An 18,995-nucleotide genomic window follows, 5' to 3' on the forward strand; every position below is an offset into this window, starting at 1 on the left:
TAAATTAAACACAAAAACACCAGTTGTGCGAAAGAAGTCAAAAAGAATGCTTGCAAATGAGCCAGACAAGTGTATCTTATATTTATACCATTCGCACAAAATAGCTCATTGGCAAGCTGGATTTTTAATGGCACCATTATCGCCTTTAACCCTTTTAAAGCCTGGTGCGAGGCTGGTAACCGGATCATCCCGACCAAACTCAACCTCTGTGAAACGGCATCAGGCAGCGCATCAGCCTTATTAGCCAACACGGCATTCTTTAGTTAATAACCGGCGAGACGAGGCACCTACCACCAGCGTGCCCCGACTTCACCTCCATGCAACCCCTCCAGCTTCCAGGGGGTTTAACGGGGAACAGCCCAGGGCAGAACTCGGCCCACGAATTCCTTGGTATTACACCCGCCTAATATGAGGGAGGGACGGTCCTACAAATAAATCGAGTGGGATTTCTAAGTGCAATTCCCATTTCACCCAGGTACAGCCCACCGAGGTGCGGGGGAGCCAGTGGGACTCGGGGGCAGAGGGACATGGAGGGCCAGACCCCTGCTAATTATCTGAGCGCTAACGAGGCAGGATTCCAAGCTGCCACCGAAGAACACAAATTATTTTGAAAATAATTGCAGCCAGTGTACCAGCGCCAGTGGAAGTGAACCAGAGGTTACGCCGCTCTAAGATGACATTTTTTACATCAACAAGTACAAAACTAAAACACAGCCATTAGTAATTAAAGCTGTTCCTTTTGTAGCACCAGAGCCAGTAGGTCAGGTACCGTTTTACATCAGAAACCAGGCCTTGATGGCTGCAGATTTGCCAGCATTATCTGCACAGGGAGAAGAAAAAAAAACATTAGCAGCAGCTGTCTGTGTGCCTCGACATTGAAAATCTTATTCATACAGACAGGTGGAGTAATTTAAAAGCCAATGTGGTGCAATTTTGATGCAACTAATGCCACTGTTTACTAAAACGCTGCCATTACCGCTGTTTATGAAAACATTACTAAAATTGCATTTTGTTCATAAGAATCCTAAGATTCTGGTTATTATCAGCTTCAAAATTATTCTGCCCCCAACTGCAGCTTACGACCCTCCGGGGTTTACAACCTGCTGCACCGACGGACCCACGCTCGCATTTCGACAACAAAATCAAGGGTTTATCCTCTTTGCCATTCCCACGCAAGCACGGTGCAACTCCTGGATCAGCACAAAGTTCCCAGCAAATAAGTAGAATTCTGCCAGCGAATCTATTAATTAGCCAGATTCATCTAATATGGCATTTACCTTCCCAAAAATATCACGTAGGGACCCCAAAAGCTCCGGATGACATGAATACAGGTTGTCCAGGAAGAAGAGTTTCACTTCAAAGTTGACTTCAGGTAATGAACAGAGCAAGCCACCTAAGGCAGAGTCCCACCATTTCCCCTCTGAGTTCAAAGAAAATCCTTGAAAAATGTATTTTTATCTTGAATGCACCATTGGTTTTACTAGTGTGACTCAAGTGACACTTTAGTGTCACTAATGTGACTGCCCCCCTTTTTGCATCAGTAGTACAGAGCATCATAGTGGAAACTAGGGTTTTTTTGTGGTTTTTTTTTTTTTAAACATATTTCCAAAACGTCTTATGCGGTACAGGTTGGATCAGAAAAGGTCAACCAGTAGCCAAGAAAGGAATATTCATGCTATACCTAAAATCTGAGAATTTTCTGGGCAGAAGTTTCTGGTTCATAAAGCAGAAGATGCAGTGGTAAGTCTCCCAGACCTTGCCTTATTAAAATGATGGCCCAGCGCTGAAGTGAAACGAGTACTCTACTAAATACTATGGGTCTAAATCAGGCAATGATGCAAAAGGCGAGGTAAATTAGATAACTACATATTAACTTAAACTCTTTTCTGCCTACTTACCTTCTCTCTACGCATATATTTAGCATTGCTGTAGCTTACAGGGTGAGGAGCTGGAAGTGCAAAGGTGAGTCTGATCAATACGTTTGTTCATATATTGAAAAATGGATGTTCAGCTGAGCATTTGGGGGGAAAGGATGGCATTGTCCGTGGAAATTTTTAACTTTCCATCAACAAAAAAAATTCCCTTCCACAAGAAAAGTTTTCTGGGGGCAATTTTGATGGGCAGACAGTAAACATAACCAGTTAATTTTAGGAATTAGGGCTCCTTGAATATATGCAACGAGAAAAAACGCGTAAGCTGTAACAGTGCAGATTCTGTTTAGCTGAAGATAAATGCAGGAAAAGGGAAACAAAACTTTTAAAATGGGTAAAAAACCAACTCACTTCTCATGCCTGTCCTGGAGCAACACACAGACTATATTCACAGCAATATCACTGTTTCGGTTCGTTCAGACAAGGGTTAAGTTCATGCAAACAGATGTAGGATACTCTATGCCAGAAGAAGGGAATGCATCTTACACAACTTGATGTACCACTTCCAAATGTGACCCTATTTGAAAGGCAGCTTATCTTACACCGCAGATTAACACATCTCATCAGATATGCGCCCAACCAGTTTGGTGCCTCATATTTTGGCACTTTACCTGATCTGATTAAGTCACTCCCTAGCTTACACTGGTGCGCTGTGAAACTTCTTCAAGAGTTAGAAGATTGCCAATAAAAAATTAACACTGGCACTTACACACATAAGCATATCTGAGAATCAACATAGGCTCTTTTGTAGCAACTGTGTTAGCGGACAAGCTAAACAAACAAATAATAACGAACAACTGAGCCCATTAATTTATCCTCATTTCCTGCTCACCAACTGCTTGCCAAGATACTGTTGTTGCCTTTGGTGTACTTTGTATTGCAAATTATTTGCCAAAATATTTCCGTGGATACTTCCAGATTTACAAATTCATGGTCAGATTTTTTCCCTCCCCCTCTCCCCCTTCAAAATGTGATACTTGAATTTCGTACGTCTGCTTTGACTGCAGAAAGACAGTACGTCACGTAACACATTTCTGTGCCTTGACTGGAGAAGGCTAATTTCAAAAATGAAGTTGCACACGCAAAATATCACAGCTGCAGATATAAAAAGAAAGGAGAGGGTGGAGAAGAGAGCAAAGCATTTACTGTTGACTTAAAAATTCTTATTACTGCAAACATTCTTGCTGGTAAACTCATTTCCCAGAATATTTATGCAAACAAAAGGAGTTCTAGTACAACCAGAGCAAGTGTAATTTAACATCTGAATTAATGTTTATCATGTTTCAACTTTTCAGTATTCCCTCGCTTCTACTCAGATGTGAAATTCTTCTGGTGTGTAAATACTAATGCGTTTCAGCAGCTTCCAAATAATTCAAATTCTTTAATGTACTGGTGGCTTCCACATTGGTACAATAGTGCCTCCAAGGTGGAAACTGGGGGAAACTGGGCAAAAGATAAGATAGCCCTTTAGGAATAGACACTCTGTCTCCAAAATCTAGCCCAGACTGTTGGCTACCTTCCAATTTCAACCAAAATACTTCCCTGGACCACTGTTACTCCTGAGACCCGTGAGGAGCTTGGGATGAGATGCTTTGTACCATATAGTCTAAGACAACATGATGGTTGTCTTCATCAGCAATGAGACTGAATCATAGATCTGAAAAACCAGATGTTGTAACTACACCGATCTTCAGAACATGAGAATAGCCTACATAAGGAATCCAGTTTCCGTGAACCAATTGATTAAAGCGCCCCGTATTTTTCCTTTCTGGTCTAAAACCAAAGGTTTGTAGCACAGCCCAGAGCTGGCAACTTAAATAACCTATAGGACAGCATGAGATCTCAGTACATGAGACACGCGCTTTCCAAGACATCATGAAACTGGAGCAACAGCAGCATTGCCAAGGGTATCCTCCCAAAAAACAACAGTTCTCTTTAAAAATGGCAAAATTCACCCACGCTAGAAAATGGACCAACCCTTAGAGACTGGAGAGCAGGTCAAAGCAACAAATTTGAGGAAGATGAAAGAAAATGCTGAAGGTTTTGACAGTCAGTGTCCTCCATCAAACTCTGGGAGGGCTGAAGGGTTAAGAAGTTAATTCAAACCGAGTTACCTAAATCCTGTTTGTCCTCCTTTCTGGAGCTCTCAATTCAATTCTGACAGAGCCTCGGAATAATTATCTTCTCCCATAATAACATTTCCCATTTTCTCCCGTTGAAGATGACTGCCACAGCACCTCCACCAGCAGAAGGGAGCTGAGGACCCTCATCGTGGTTTACTTGCACCAACCTGCGATGGATGCTTTTGCTTGCTGCTCCGGCAAGGCTTCCCGCTGCCGGGAGCAGGAGGAGTCCTGGCTCCCACCTTCCCAGTCGAGGGGATGGCAGTGCATGGGTGACTGAAGGCAAGCTAAAAACGCCTGGCTTTTCCCAGGAATTCGGGACAGCTGGCACTAAGAAGACTTGCAGATGTGGAAGAAAGATTTTTACAGCTTCACCCACAATAAAATCAAGTGAAAGAGGAGACTTGCATATTTGGGATAAAGGGGGGGAACACACACACACACACACACCCTTCTGAGTCCAATATATGGAAATATGACCCCTGTTACGCAGATGAGCTCCAGGAGCCCTCTGGCATTTTGCAGAGCAAGTATCAGTTGGTGCAGGACGGAGAGTCATTGTAAGTTGTACTTTCGGGGGGGTTGTTTTGTTTTAATGCTTTCAAACCCTCTTGAGAGGACAGCAAAGAAAATCCTCGCTGGTTTTAGCCAATTATTTCCCCTTTTTATGTTTTCAGCAGCTCAGTTTTGTACCCATCTGCCCTCTCGCTATACCCCTTTCCAAAACCGGACAAACATCCCGCACGGAAGTAGGGGCAGAGGGCCAAATTAACCCCACACTCCTCCCAAGGCAATATCTCATAACCATGGAGGGATGAGAGAAGACTTGAAATCCACTTGCTTTAACCTTAAAAAGCCTGTAAAATATTCATACATAAACAAAACTTACAGAATTAAGCAGTGTAATAGTATTTTTCTATCAGAATAACATCCTTGAAGCAATGGGGATTATTTTTCTCAGCTAGATGAGGACATAAAGTGCTTCCTTCAAATACCTGCCTCCAATAAATTCTTTTATACAAATAACAGCTTTGCTAAATAGATTGCATATTGCTTATTACAAGTTTTCTTGTTTAACAGAATGGCATCAGGTGATCAATAAAGCTTCAAAATCAAGATACATAATAGAAAAAAACCCTTTCACTTTTACTGCAAAGTTAACATGTTTCAGCTACGTCTTTTACTTTCTGCTCAGTCTCCCATTTCAGTAAGATTTAACCTCTTAAGGAAGTTGTTTTAAAAGCAGTTAAAAATAATGATTAAATTATGGGATTTACACGAAAGAAATCATTGGCCCATTCATTTTTTTAAATCATGGCAATTTGTTTTTTAAAAGGTGTTTGAAGTCCTTGAATCTACCTCTTGGCACCATTAAAAAAAAGTAGTTTATAATCCCCTAATGTGCTTAAATAAAGCCTTCAATAGTTTAAATTGTTATTAAACATCTTTTGGGATTATAATTTTATGGCTTTTTTTGCCTGATTAGATGATGAACGCGAAGATCATCAAATACTCATCATATAACAAACCAATTACAACGTATAATCCCCAAAATGAGGTTTGAATCTCAACATTTTAAATTAAGCTGGATTTAAAAGATGCAGAGAATTCACAATGAGCGAACAAAACACTTGAAAAGACACCCCCCAAACTCCCTTCTTCTAGTTTTGAACAAAAAAGTACCATTGCTGGGACAAAAGCATAGTATGGGTTGAAGGAGAAACTAATCCTGTTGCCACAATTAAATTTACACAGATCTGGTTGTAGGCAAGATTATTTTTTCTTCCCCTTCCCTTCCTCCAAGCTTTTCCCTTATTTCACAATCCCTGCTGAGGGCTATACATTACAGTGAGGAGATCTGCTTGAAAAATGGTGGTGAGATATGATCCCTGAACGTTAAGCGATCCAAGAAATAATAAAAGAAAAGAAAAAAAAAAAAAGAGGGCCTGTAAAATGTTGCCGGGCTGCGGCACACCCTGAAATTATCCTTAGGGCAACTTTCTGGAGCCGAGCTCCAGCACAGGACTGGTTTGCCCCAGTCCCTCCTTGAGACCCTGCCACGGCATTTGATGTTCATCCAATGCCTCCCCTCGTTTTTGACTCAACTTTTACAGTTTGGGGATGTCCTCACCTCTTCACCAAACTATTAGTAGCTTTTTTTTTTTTTGCCTTTTTTTTTTTTTTAATCCAAATAGTAACAGGCTGTTCCTTCCACTTCAGATTTATAGCAAAATCCTAAAAACAGATTTCACAAACCTCAAAATTTACAGGCTGGTGTCATAATCTACCACCAAAAATTTCAACAAGCTCCACGGCTATGTTTTGCCCAACTAACGGCCAACCCGGGCAGCTCTTCCAACCCAGACATTTAATCAAAATTAAGTCAGAATAGCAAACGGTTAAAAATAAATCCTGCAAAGTCCTAAGTGTAAGTCTGATCACTACTTTTGCTATTGTTTTAGCTGATTTTTTTTTGTTATTATTATTCCAAGGGGAAGGGAAAAAAAGGGCAATTTGGATGAATTCATCCCCCGAAGTGTTTCAGAGCATACTGCCTGCATCCGCAGAGGACAGCGCTTGCCTACCCTTTGGGCATACGTCAACTCAGTTCTGCACATCCGTCAAAACAAGGGGGGGGGCTGCAGCGTGACACTGAGTGGGAACTATTGCCCAAACACTTCAACAACCGGAGAGGCTATGGCCTTGCATTTGATTTTTTTTCTTCAATAAAGAGAAAAAGAATTTCCTTCTAAGCGGGAAACGAGAACTAAGGGACAAACCTTAGGAAATTAAGTCAGTACACAGAGGAAGACTTAATACCTTGGAGATGGAATAACTGCACAGAAGGAATTAAACCAGCCTATACACTTTTAAAAGATTGTACTAGTCCAACATTTATTTTAAATCTTTCTAACCCTTAATCATTCGTATGACAAACACAGCAATTACTGTCTATTTTGTTTAATTCCATGCCATTAATGTGTATTAATATTACAATTGTGAGGAAAAAAAAAAAATACTGCCTTTGAAAAGAAGGGCTCCCAACTAACACCCCAATTAGGAAGCAGCAGTGGTCAAGGGGATGCTGGATTTTGTGCGTAACTGCTGCTTGTTTCTTCCCTGCCCTTTTCCAGATGGGAAAGTGAAGGCAGGTTAAGCACTGGGGGCAAAAGGGAGGTATCGCCTGCCCTGACATGTCCCCTGCCTGAACAGAACCACCTCCCTATCTCTCCTCACCTCCCGCTTTAGGGAGGGCCTCGTGTCCGCCCTAGGGAAGACCAAATTCACTAATAATAAATAAATAAATAAATGATGCGGGTTCTCTAATTTCCTCAGCTGACCACTCCTCTGGATGACCTCCCTCCCGCAGAGAGGAGCCCAGCTGGGGACACTGTCGTGCCGGTGCATAGGGTTATAAGAGCAGTCATGAGGCCCAGACACCCTCAGAAATGAACTGGAGTCTTAATTCCTTCGGTCTCTCACCCCCCTACTCCTCAACTCTGACTGCAGCCATGATTTGGGCCTGGGTTTTTTTTGCAGAGAGGACAGCACCCCAAGCAGCTTGTAAACATGTTCTGTTGCTCTAGCACTAACTGTAGCGTTGACTCTTCCCATGTTATCAACATGCTTGCCTGGAGGACGTCCTCCTCCGCACACAACACCCACTGCTCTTCTAGATCAGGAGTTCTCTGGTGCCTTCTCACTCCAGCAAGGACAGTCTCAGCTTGGAAGAGCCTACAATGTTGTCCAGACATGTTTTAATTTGGGGAAACTGTCCACGACCCCACCTAGAGTTGATTTGAAAGGCCTGTCTCAAGGTCCTAGCTGGAGAAGGTTGGACTGGGTAAACCAATTCTGCTTTACTGAACTGATCAGACAAGCCTGGAGCTACCATGATGCTGCCAGAAGAAGAGAAAGCTGCCCTGCAATAAATCTGCATGCTTCATCTGGCTGGGCTGGTTCTGCACAGGGGATGGTGGATTTTTAAAGCAAGCTTTAGCTCAGTGCTGCAAGATAGGAAATGCAGCAGCTTCACTGCATAGGTCCTGGCGGGGTTCTTGCTGTATTTGAGCCTTCCAGAAGAAGAGGCCACCTTACAAGCGGATGTCCAGATGATGTCTCCCAGGGGCAGCTACCAGCACTGCAGCAAGCTCTGCGGGCACTCTCATCTCTTTTGCACCCCGTTACCGCACAGCGGAAGAGCAAAAAGCCACTTGCACCCTACACCTAATCTGGACAAAACAGTGACAGGGTCCATCCTCTGGTCCTGAGACTGTGCATGAAGCCAGCTGCAGGGTCAGGTCAAGTCCATGTAGCTAAATGCTCAACACAGGGTGGCTTCTGCCACAAGGTCTTTTGGGAGTCACCCCTGCTGTCTTCTGCCATGTTCCCCGGAATGGGTTTGGAGGGTGGTAGCTGGCCCAGGCTAAGAGCGTGCTGGAGATTGTTCAAGCAGTTTAACAGGATAGACCGTCACGTTCCTGTGCCCGGGCCTGGGTGATGTTTAATTTACTAGCACAAACACAGCAACAGGCTACTTCCAGGAAACTACTGGTAGAGATATATATATATAGTGTATATATACTACTAGTAGTAATATATACTACTTAATTAGCAATTCCTCAGCTGGGAATTACGGGGACTGACATGCAGTTGCTCAGTGTCCCCTGGTGTGCCTTGTCCTGACTGCAGAGCTTCCAGGGCATCTCCTTAAACCAGAACCTAAACCACCTGCATCAGACTGGTGTGAGCATCGCTGCCGGCACAGCATCCCTGGACTGTTTTGGAGGCAGATGTCCTTAACCTCACATCTACCTGCACAGAGACACCAGGTGTCAGCTCATCTTGGGTGAGGACCTAGAACTGGGGAGCCACCAAAACCAAAAGGGACCTCAGCCTTTGGAAGCAATGTGCTGAACGCACCAGGGACAGGGCTAAGGAGCTAGCAAAGCTGGGGCACGGCTGATGTAGAGTCTGCCAGAGAGAGAGATTAACTTGGAGATATCTGAGGCTCTCTCCAGCCTCAGGGGAGTAGTGCTCCAGCACGAAGGTTCATTCATAGCAACCCAGGACCGCGCGGGGCAGGATTCCCCGCCTGATCCCCGTGCTGACAAGAGTCACAGCAGATATCTGGTTTCTTGGCTCAGCAGGGGACGGAGGGGCGATGTGCGTGAGCGCTTCCTCCAGTTTACGAGTATACCCTTGGCAGGGCTCCCACTGGGGGCTGGGCAAGCTGGCCGGCTTCTGGTTTCATCCTGACCCTAACTACAGGCAGGGGAGAGAGTCAACCGCTGGGATTAGAGGCGAGAGCCATTCTTCACTACCACCTGCAGACCCCCGGCACCCCTCGCCTGGCCCTTATCCTCCTGGCACAGAAAAGCTCAGACAGAAAACCTGGGGCCGAAGGCCCACATGCCCACAGTGGATGAAAACACAGTGACAGATCACCACAATTTGATGAAAAAGGAGAATGGCATTAGAAACACTTTTCTAAATGCTAACGCTAGAAGGTGTGGTACACAATATAAAGCCTTGAAAGAAGCTCCAGCATCCAGCTTAACCCCACACACCTGTCCAGAGCTTTGATTTCTAATCCCAGGAATAAAAAAAATACAGGTAGCTGTGGCAACAGAAATAGCTGGGCATCCCCCGCACCCCTTTATAACGTTAAATACGGGGGTAACTTGCACTCTGGGAATGAGAACGTCTCAAAGAAAAAATTATACTTTGCTATTAAACCAGATACATTCAGACCTTTCATCATGAAGCTTCTGATGATCTGTGACAAACATCTGAGTAAGGTCTTTGTTTGCTTTTTGTTTTGTTTTTAATCTCCCCAATTATTTTCTGCCGTTCTCTGGAGCACAGAACCAGGGGCTGAACGCTGCTCTCTGCTCCGAAGCAGCGATTCCCATGTCAGCTAAGGGGAGCTGCAGCTGTGCGAGCAGCGGGGCAGGACAGGTCTCCGAGGTTATTAGTATAAGCTTAGTCACACTTTGCGGTGACGTCCTGTTAACAACTGCGACTCGAACCAAAAACAAAAAATCCAAGAACAAGACACACAAAAACCCCCAAAACCATAAAAACATACGCTCCGTGCTCTTCCCCTGGCATCTAGCAAATGAGGCAACAACAACAACTCTGCTTGGAAAAGTTCCCTGAGCTGCCTGTCAGTAACATCATACGTATTTTTTGCTTTCTACGACTACTACAACTATGACATTTTCCATGTTTTATTTTGCATATGTGATCTAGAGTTCACTTACTGTTAGATGCTGGAACAGCCATGCCCTCATGATATTTGTGGCTACTTTGGGAAAGATGCCACGCTTTTTATGTCGCTTTTTGTCCTTATCTGGATCATCATCATCACCTGTGCTGGGGGAAGCTACACTGTTGTCCAAGCCGTCACCTGTAAATATAGTGAATCAAATTTTGACTTATGCTACCTTTATATACTTCAGCCGAAGCCTGGCTTTGGGTATAAACTGCATGAATATTTAAATGAGGTATAAATTCTTTAACACCGTAATTCATCAGGGATTGAGGGGTTGGGGGGGAAGAGACATGGGGAGAGGGAGGGTCTCAGGACTGTGTCGGCCCCGTTCTGGTTTATCCTGAAGGACAGTGCAACTATTTCTGCCACTGGATTCAGCCTGTAACCCAAAACAAAAAAGTGCTTTAAAAAAAGAAGAAAAAAATTTTTTTTGCAAGCATCCAGCTTGCAAAGGTGGAAGCGGTGGCTTTTCTTCACACTAGGTCACTTTCCAAAAATTCATCCCAACCAGCTACTTTGGCTGAGATGGCAATTAGGAAAGTATCGATGGCGTCCCATCCCCATGACGTGTGTGAAGCTGGGTGCCCCGTCCCACTCTGGGATGCGAAAAGCAGGGTGAATGCAGCTCTCTTGCAACATCATATTCTCTCCCCAAATTCAGAAATAACCAGAGGATTGGGGCATTGCTTATGTTAAGTCTTTTACAGATGTTCAACTTCCCCTCACTTTTTGATGGGAGGTGGGTAGCTAACTGGCCTCCCCTCTTCCCAGCCCCAGCCTAAAGAAATTCATACTGCGATAAGTAGGTACCAATTCGACATACACCATAGGAATTAACACCCTGCTTTGTGCCAGTGTGCCATATCCGTAATAGGTGTCTGCTCCCGTTAAACAACAACTGATCCAGAATGAATTTCCTTAATGCAGATAAGGTCTCAGGCAGTTCTCATCACATTAGCAACATATCTACGGGAGGACGTAACTGCATAGCAGCCAACTTGGGTCTGGGCTTGACGGGCTACCAGTCAAAGGAAAACAAAAGTTGCAGTGCCCAGCCAGTTTGCATGCAATTTTTGTTTCAAACCCCGAAAGCAGTTTATAAACAAGTCCACATAGCAAATCAGCCTTTGCGTTCTCTGCATGTGGATTGAGCAGTATATCCCGGCTTCTGAGGACACTGTATTTGTAGCAACACGGAGTTGTGATGTTATTAGGCAAGAGTTTTTTACACGCCCGGGCAAGAATGATCAAGAAAGTCATCTGAATTGGACTGAATCAAAACTATCTCTATTAGGAATAAAAATTAAAAAAATTTTTTTTTTTAAAAAAAGGATGTAGACTGTCAAAATTATGATTTGTTAAACAGCTTCCAGCACCAAAAAAAAAAAATGTTATTAGCGTTATATTTTTAGTACCTTACTGACCGTGGCAAATTTATAATTGTCCTTATGACTTGGCCTGTGTCTTTAATGAAATGGTAACCTTGGGTAGTTATAGAAACAAACAAGATTTTTACAAAGAAATCAGATATCCGACAAATTCTTTGAAAGCCCAGTATGTAAAAAGGGGCTTTTATACAGAGAAGCAATTCACCATATAAAATAATAATTCATAAAAGAAACATGAGCAAAGGAAACAACTCAACAGCATTTAAAATTCCACGGGCTAATCCACTTTCTGTCTGCGAGAGGCAAACAAGGAAAAGAAAAGTATTACGCATTCATTGATTAAAAATGAAAAGCTTCTAACCTAATGACACTGCCTTTCACCACCTCCCTGCAATCACCCATTTTTTTTAAAATACACTCTCTCCTCATTTCAAACCCCCTTCAGATTAATTTAGCAGGCATCGCCTCGTGCCTGACGGGAGGAGGACTCATTGATAATTTATGGAAATATCTACTATAATCCAAGGGAGATGACTTTTTTTCCAGCTTTGTGCATCAATAGATAATCAAGGCCTTCAAGCAGCCTTAGCTTCCCATTACCTCAGGCAAGAGAATTCCTGAAAGCGTGCCTCCAGGGCACCTGAATTATATCCTCCATTAGGGGAGGAAAAGCTTTCTGCATTCCACCTATAACACTCCCCAGAACCTTTCCTGTTTATTTCTGCTGTATGAAAGAAGAAGCATTAGGAACAGGATTTTTTAAGTGAAGACTTATGTAGATACAATGGAGAAACCTTTCAAGCGCGAGCCAGATCACCTCCTTCAATCCCTGGCGGTGACCTATCCCAAATAAAAGGTTTCTGTTACATCATTAGCTCAAGCCAAAAACAGCCTTGGCTTAATGCACAGTTTGTTCTTCCTACTGTTTTTAGGCAAATACTGCTACTTTACTCCCATCTGGGAGGGAAATTACACTGCTGGGCTGTAATCTAAGACAAGATTTTCATTGGAAGCAAATGCTTTCAATCCAGTGTAAATACTGGTGCATGTTCAGAAAAGCCTAAAACAATAAACCCTGGCCCCGTCCAACACAAGTTAGAGAAAGTGAAAGGCAGGGAGAGGATAAGAAAGCACCCGGCTATCCTAAGAGCAAATGCTTCGGTAGACTTTTATAAATTGTTTAACCTCTTCCACTTTTTTTAAATGGAAAATTGATCCCGTGAAGACTGAAACCACAGAGAGAAGTCTAAATGGTCAATTGTGGATTTTAGTATTTCCATCTACTTTGCAACTCGATACACTCACCTCTGTGAGGTCTCCAGAGATTCCTCACACACACACACACACACCCCGCCTTTCCTTCTTTTTAAAGATCACTAAACAAACTTGAAGCACCACTGACCAGCCACACGGTAGCAGCTACGAACCGCATTTGTAAAATGTCAGCGGCAACTCTGTTCCTGAAGTTGACTTCTCCCGCCGCCAAATGAAGGCGAACTGAAAAGGTGGAAATAATCATAGAAATGATGCTAGTCCATAAACAAGCTTACAGCCTCATTAGTATAGCGGGAGGCTCCGCTGGGTGATTTATGCTTGTTTTGCTGATGCCATGAGGAAATGCCATAGGGCAACTTTAGCCAGCTGCTAATGGTTTCTGACAGCTTCTTAGCAACTAGTGCAAGCAACGCCGTGGCGTTTGCTAGTGACAGAAACCGAAAATGTCATATTATCTGCCCATGTGTCACGAAGTCCATGTGGCAATTAACTAGTAGGCCAGTGACTGAGGGGCCAGAGGCTCTTCAAAATGGCCTGTGGCTATTCGGGGGGCAGAGCAGACGCACCGCTCGCGTTTACCCTGCACATATGCACTGCCGTATGCATGAGCTGCATCACGCTCCCTCCGTCTCGGTCGCCGATGAGTTTGGTCCATGCAGATCCTTTGTCCGTGGAGAAACTCTGGCTCGCTTTCTCTTTAGGCACGGCGTGACATTATCAGAGGAATTGCAAGTAATCTGTCTTGATATGATGGTTGGAAATGGCACTTTAATTGGCAATACCTGATTCTCTGGTTTTGAGCGCTGGATCCGAAGGTGCTAGCTGTTTTTCTGCTCGCTCGCAAATTAGTCTAAAAGGATTTAAGATCACTGAAGCAGACTCGTTGCCTGTCAAATTGCTGGGAGCGCAGCGACTCTGCACAGCAACTAGATGCTATTTAAAAAAAAACCTGGAGCCTGTAAGGAGCAGGAGGAGAGCCCGGGCTCGGCGCGCCCGTTCCCCAGCGAGCAAAACCAGGCGCTATATGTCAAACTGTCAAACCTTTCAGCGTGGCCGTTTGCCCTTTCAAATAATATTTAAGAATTGTTTTTACACAATTTTTTATAGGCCATGGTCTAGTGAAAGAGGCCAACCAACAAAGAAAGGAATTTGTACTACAATTCGTCCGTGGACGATTTCTTGCCAGACCTGGGCCGGTCCCCATGGAGCGAGGCAGGTGACCTGTGGCAGCTCCCCGGCTGTCGGGGAGCTCCGATTTCAAACGCCCTCGACTCCGGCGTCCCAGAGTTGCCTATTTAAGCACACCCAGGCATTTAGGCCGCGCTATCTTGTTCCTTTCAAGAAAGGATAAAGCGGCATTTATCGTATTCAGCCCCGCTGAATGGGTCAGGCCGGCCGTGCCAGCGGGGGCTCCTCTCACTGCATCCCACTCCCCGCCGCCATCACCTCCTACAACTTCCCTTCCCCTCCCACTCCCCCAAAAATCGGGGGCAGAAGCAGCAAAGGGCAACCGGGTTTACGGCGGCTCCTCGAGTGGGTAATGCTCTCTTTGTCCTGGGTGATCTGTTATAAACCTTTGTTGGCAAAATAGGTGCAACTGGAGAGCAACTTGGCACACGCGCTCGCCTTCGGCAGCAGTGGCCGTTGCAGGAATTAGGTGGCAAATCAAAGCCTCCTCCCTCGCTTCCACACTGAACCGAAATGAAACGTCGTCACCCTGCAACGTTGGAAAGGCATAGCTAGGCAACTTTCAGCCACCCAGCTCCTAAACCCATCCTCAGACCTCTAACATAGAAGTTGCCCAGATACGACATAAATAGTCCCGATCCCAAGTTGGGGACGTTTCAGAAAGGTTGGAAATTCAGATGTCCTAAAAACCCTAGCCCTTCACTCGATGAGAAAATCCATGCTTTTGCATGTAGCTCTTTAGACTAACATCCTCAAATGATTTTAAGTGACTAGAAATCTCAATAGCAAAATGCCAAATACAGTTTTACTACAAGTATCTTCACCAGACGCAACAGGTTATTTCTCACTGCACGTAGCCCTGTCCTAGGATCAAATCTGTATTTAGAGCACAAATATTTTTGTAGCAAAGCAAAACATACTATTCCTAAAAAGTCTGCTTCCCACACCTCTGTCACGAGATTTGAGAGAGGTTTTGGGGTCCACTGTTCAATTTGCTGGGAGGGGGTGAGAGGAGGGCATCGGCTTTGCTGAGGTCCACCAAACCATATGATGAACACCACCTTCCACAGCTTTTACAGTCCACCTCTAGATAAACATCTAAAATCACTGCTTTAAGGTGTTCACAGAAGAAAATGTAAAAGACGTACCCAGAAGCCCTGGAAAAGACCCAGAGCAACTTTTAAGTGGACTGGACGGCTCCATTAACAGGGGACTAAATCAGAGTCCTCTAAAAGACTCAATGCTCCCCAAGTTGAACTTTTTTTTATGTTTCCAAATCTCTCCTGTTAAAAGCAGCTTCTGCCTCCTAGAAGAACTTTACGGTTTGCACTTACTTTTGCATTTAATAAGCTAATATAATTTAAATATGCGCTGCGTCTGGAAAAAAACTATTGACTTCTGTACTAGACTTGCAATGTCCTCTTCTATGAACTGAAATACCTAACATGATGTCCAAAAGTCTGCGGGCTTTTCAGTAGTGTGATTTTTTAAAAATTCTATCATAATTTTTTTTAAAAGCATTTAGATATGAGTTTCTCAAATTCCTGCTTCTGCTAGCATGAGAAATCCTACATTAGCTAAGCCAAATATTTAACTGTTCACTGTCCATCCACAGCTCTGTTGTTTCTTTCTCTTTTAACCCCTCCAAGAACCCAAATCTCTTTAGTAACCTTTCCAGGTAACTGGAAAGCAGGATTCATTAGTAACTTTAAGCAACATAATGTACTAGAGAAATTTTAAGTGGCAAAATGACTTTCCTTAACCTTTCTTCAGTGCTCTGTGCAAATTTAGAGTAACTATTATAATTTCCACACCTTTACCTATGTTATCCCTTACAGAAACACATCTCCAGTTTGCTGGACACCCACACATCCACCATGCTGACTTTCTGCAGAGCAAAACTAGGCCTACGTGTGAAATGTAATTTTCCTGCAAGGTACAAAATTATGAACTCTCAAAAAGCAGGTCCAAGGATGCAACAAGTTTTTCTGTAAAACAAGAGCAAGAGAGAAGGAATCTGCCACAACCTGCTGTTCACAGGACTTAAAACAAGAATCGCCATTTCAGACCACCAGCATTGAATGGACTTGGGCAATCGAAGAAGAATATGGAGTTTTATCATTTGTTTCTGACGCAACCAGCTCCAACTCAGCTAAGGAATGTGGTGAGCAAAAGTCATACCCAAAAGACTCTGACGTGGGTCAGGGTGGCTAATATTCATATCCACAAGTACAGGAGGACAAGTTCACTACTCAGAAACCATCATTCCTCCTTACAGCAAGGTGGGGAAGGAGACAAGCTGAGCAGCACAGGGGGCTGAGTGCTCAGATGTGCCAGGAGAGAGCTGGAAGGCACCGGCACAGTCTGGGGATGCATGCCCAGCTGGTAATCCAAGTTGTACCTATTTGTTGAGGAGAACTGGAAGCTTTGACATGAAAAGGCCCATCAGTTTAGAAGATTTCCCCAAAATACACTATTTTAAAATTTACACATGGATATGCACATACGTATCACGCACGTAACATTAGCCCACTGTGACTGCTCCCAACCTGCCAATGCCCAAGCAAGGCACATGAGCTGACGATGGGGCTACAGGCAAAACTCAGAAAGCTTAAAGTAACTGTGCAATTTCTTAATCAGGAAAAACATTTTCTATTAGTTTGGATCTATGATTAGTCAGATGTGATGGAAGCACCCACTCCAGGAGTTCCTGAGGTCAATGGCAATCATCTCAGCACACTGAATGGCCTACAGAACAGCCCCAAAAATTATTTACAATGATGACGTAGGTCTGCTTGTGAAATTGAAACATGGTGTTGACGAAGGACCGATTTTCTTTTCTTATTTCTTAAGGAAAAAGCCTTCTCAAATATACTTAATAAAAAGTTAATGAGGAACAACAAGGTTGAAAATGAGCATTAGCAAGGAACAGATACCATGTGTTTGGGTTTGCATGCATCTCTTAAGGAGATGTGGTGCATGTTTCATGCAAGGATTCAGACCATGACATAAACAGTAGGAGGTTGTCAGTCACAGATAGTATCCATATTTACAAGATACTAAAAGAAACAGTTGCAAAAATATCCTACACAAATATTCATAGATGGAGTAACCTGGACAAGTATAAATTACACTCTGGCATTTGACAAATTTTCAAAGTTTTTTTCTTGAATCATTGTACTTCGTTCTTTAGAGACAGGAGCACCTTTTTCTAGTAACTCAATCCTCCTTTTTGACTTGAATTCCCTTCAGACAAGCAACAAGCAAATCAGCTGTCTACGCACAGAGTAAAAACAGCATTGATGAATAGGGGGGAAAACCCCACAGATTTTACTCATTTTCCTTTGTTCGGCAGCTTTTTACAGCTGAAACAAAGGAAACCTCTTCTCCTGCACAATGTAGCACTTCTTAATGGGTTCAGAAAACTCCACTATTATGGGTAAGTTGTGCGATATTTCTGGAGCTGTGCATCTATGGACCAAATGAAATATTAAAAAGAAAGCAATTCATTGCATGGGAAACAAACAACTTTCTGCTGCCAGCAACAGAAGTTTACTTTGAGTGGTTTGGAAGCAAATACCCCACAGAAAAGTATCTGGTTAAACAAAAAACCATCCTGCTTTAACAAAGAATGGTAAAAAGCTTAAACAGGTTGGTTTCCCCCCCCTCCCTAACCTAAAAGCCAGCATGACAACCCTACCACTTCTTGGGAAAAGCTATTTTTCAGTCATTCTCTCATTTTGTTCAAATATAGGTCTTTTTTTGAAACCTATTCTCTCCAACCTCAACTGGAGAGCTGCCCTCCCAGCTATAGGTCGCACCAGTTGCGTTCTCCATGAGAAGTCAACCGCATACGGCTGAGAGACAGGTAAATCCACCGTTGGATTCGGTTGGTCTTACTCCCTTGCAAAGGAGGGGCACGAGCAGCAGCACGATGAGTAGAGGACTGCCTTGCCATGGGGGAAATATGCCTAACTAATACCCCAAATGGCCACGAGGTCAACTTCTGTAAATCTCTATAGCTCCTTAACAACTGGCTCTATCTTCATGTTTATCCAGCTCCTAAGACACTTGACTCTTGGACCGAGCACAAGCAGCTATAAGAGGCTCAAAGCAAAGATCAGAAGCATATTACGTATCAACTAAGGGACACATTATCTGTAGAAACAGTTTATTACAGCGGAGCATTTATGCAGGCTTCCTTCCCTAAACACAGCTAAATTGCCCTGGGCCCTGCCTGCATGCCTGCTCCAGAGGAGATGATACCACAGATTTCATGTTGTACAACAGAAAATATGCACCAAAACCTTGACACTGTCCAAACCATTCAAAATTAGGTTCTTCTATTGAAAAAAAAATTAAAAAAAATAAAAATAAAAAAAAATTCATTGTTGGGCAAGACAACCAAAATGCTTGGGATTGTTGAACCAAACTAAAGCATTTTATTTTGGGCCAATTCAAGACCAACCGATGCTGGCCCAAGCTGCAGTGTGCCCTGCAGGAACTATAGTTCAGACACTGTTTGCGCCAAATGCTCTTTTGCAGGGCTGGATCCCATATGTCACAGGAGTCATATAACCATAATGAACGGGAGAGAATTAGTCTAGCTGTGTCTCAGGCAAGTCAGGACTCACGACCTACCAAGTCCACACAAGATATTTACAACTGGAAGTTCCCATATGGTTTGTGTCAAGTGAAAAAGTTCTTGCTGATATGTAATGTATTTTCTTCTATTCCTGTCACCCGCTTTAAAGTAGTATCAAAACCAATAACTTACTATTTTCCCTGTCCCTAGTCCATCAGTAACATCTTA

At 43.5% G+C, this 18,995-nt stretch overlaps 1 protein-coding gene across 1 annotated transcript in view; it reads right to left on the reverse strand.

Moving 5' to 3' along the window:
* MEIS1 (Meis homeobox 1) overlaps window positions 1-18,995 on the reverse strand; it is a 105,486-nt gene that overhangs the window by 41,971 nt on the left and 44,520 nt on the right. The window contains exon 6 of the mRNA XM_009325015.1: window positions 10,321-10,466. Coding sequence (XP_009323290.1) covers window positions 10,321-10,466 — 146 coding nt within the window. The remainder of the gene's footprint in view (window positions 1-10,320; window positions 10,467-18,995) is intronic.

Source organism: Pygoscelis adeliae, unplaced genomic scaffold (assembly GCF_000699105.1).
Source record: "Pygoscelis adeliae isolate BGI_AS28 unplaced genomic scaffold, ASM69910v1 Scaffold46, whole genome shotgun sequence".
Lineage (NCBI taxonomy): Eukaryota > Metazoa > Chordata > Aves > Sphenisciformes > Spheniscidae > Pygoscelis > Pygoscelis adeliae.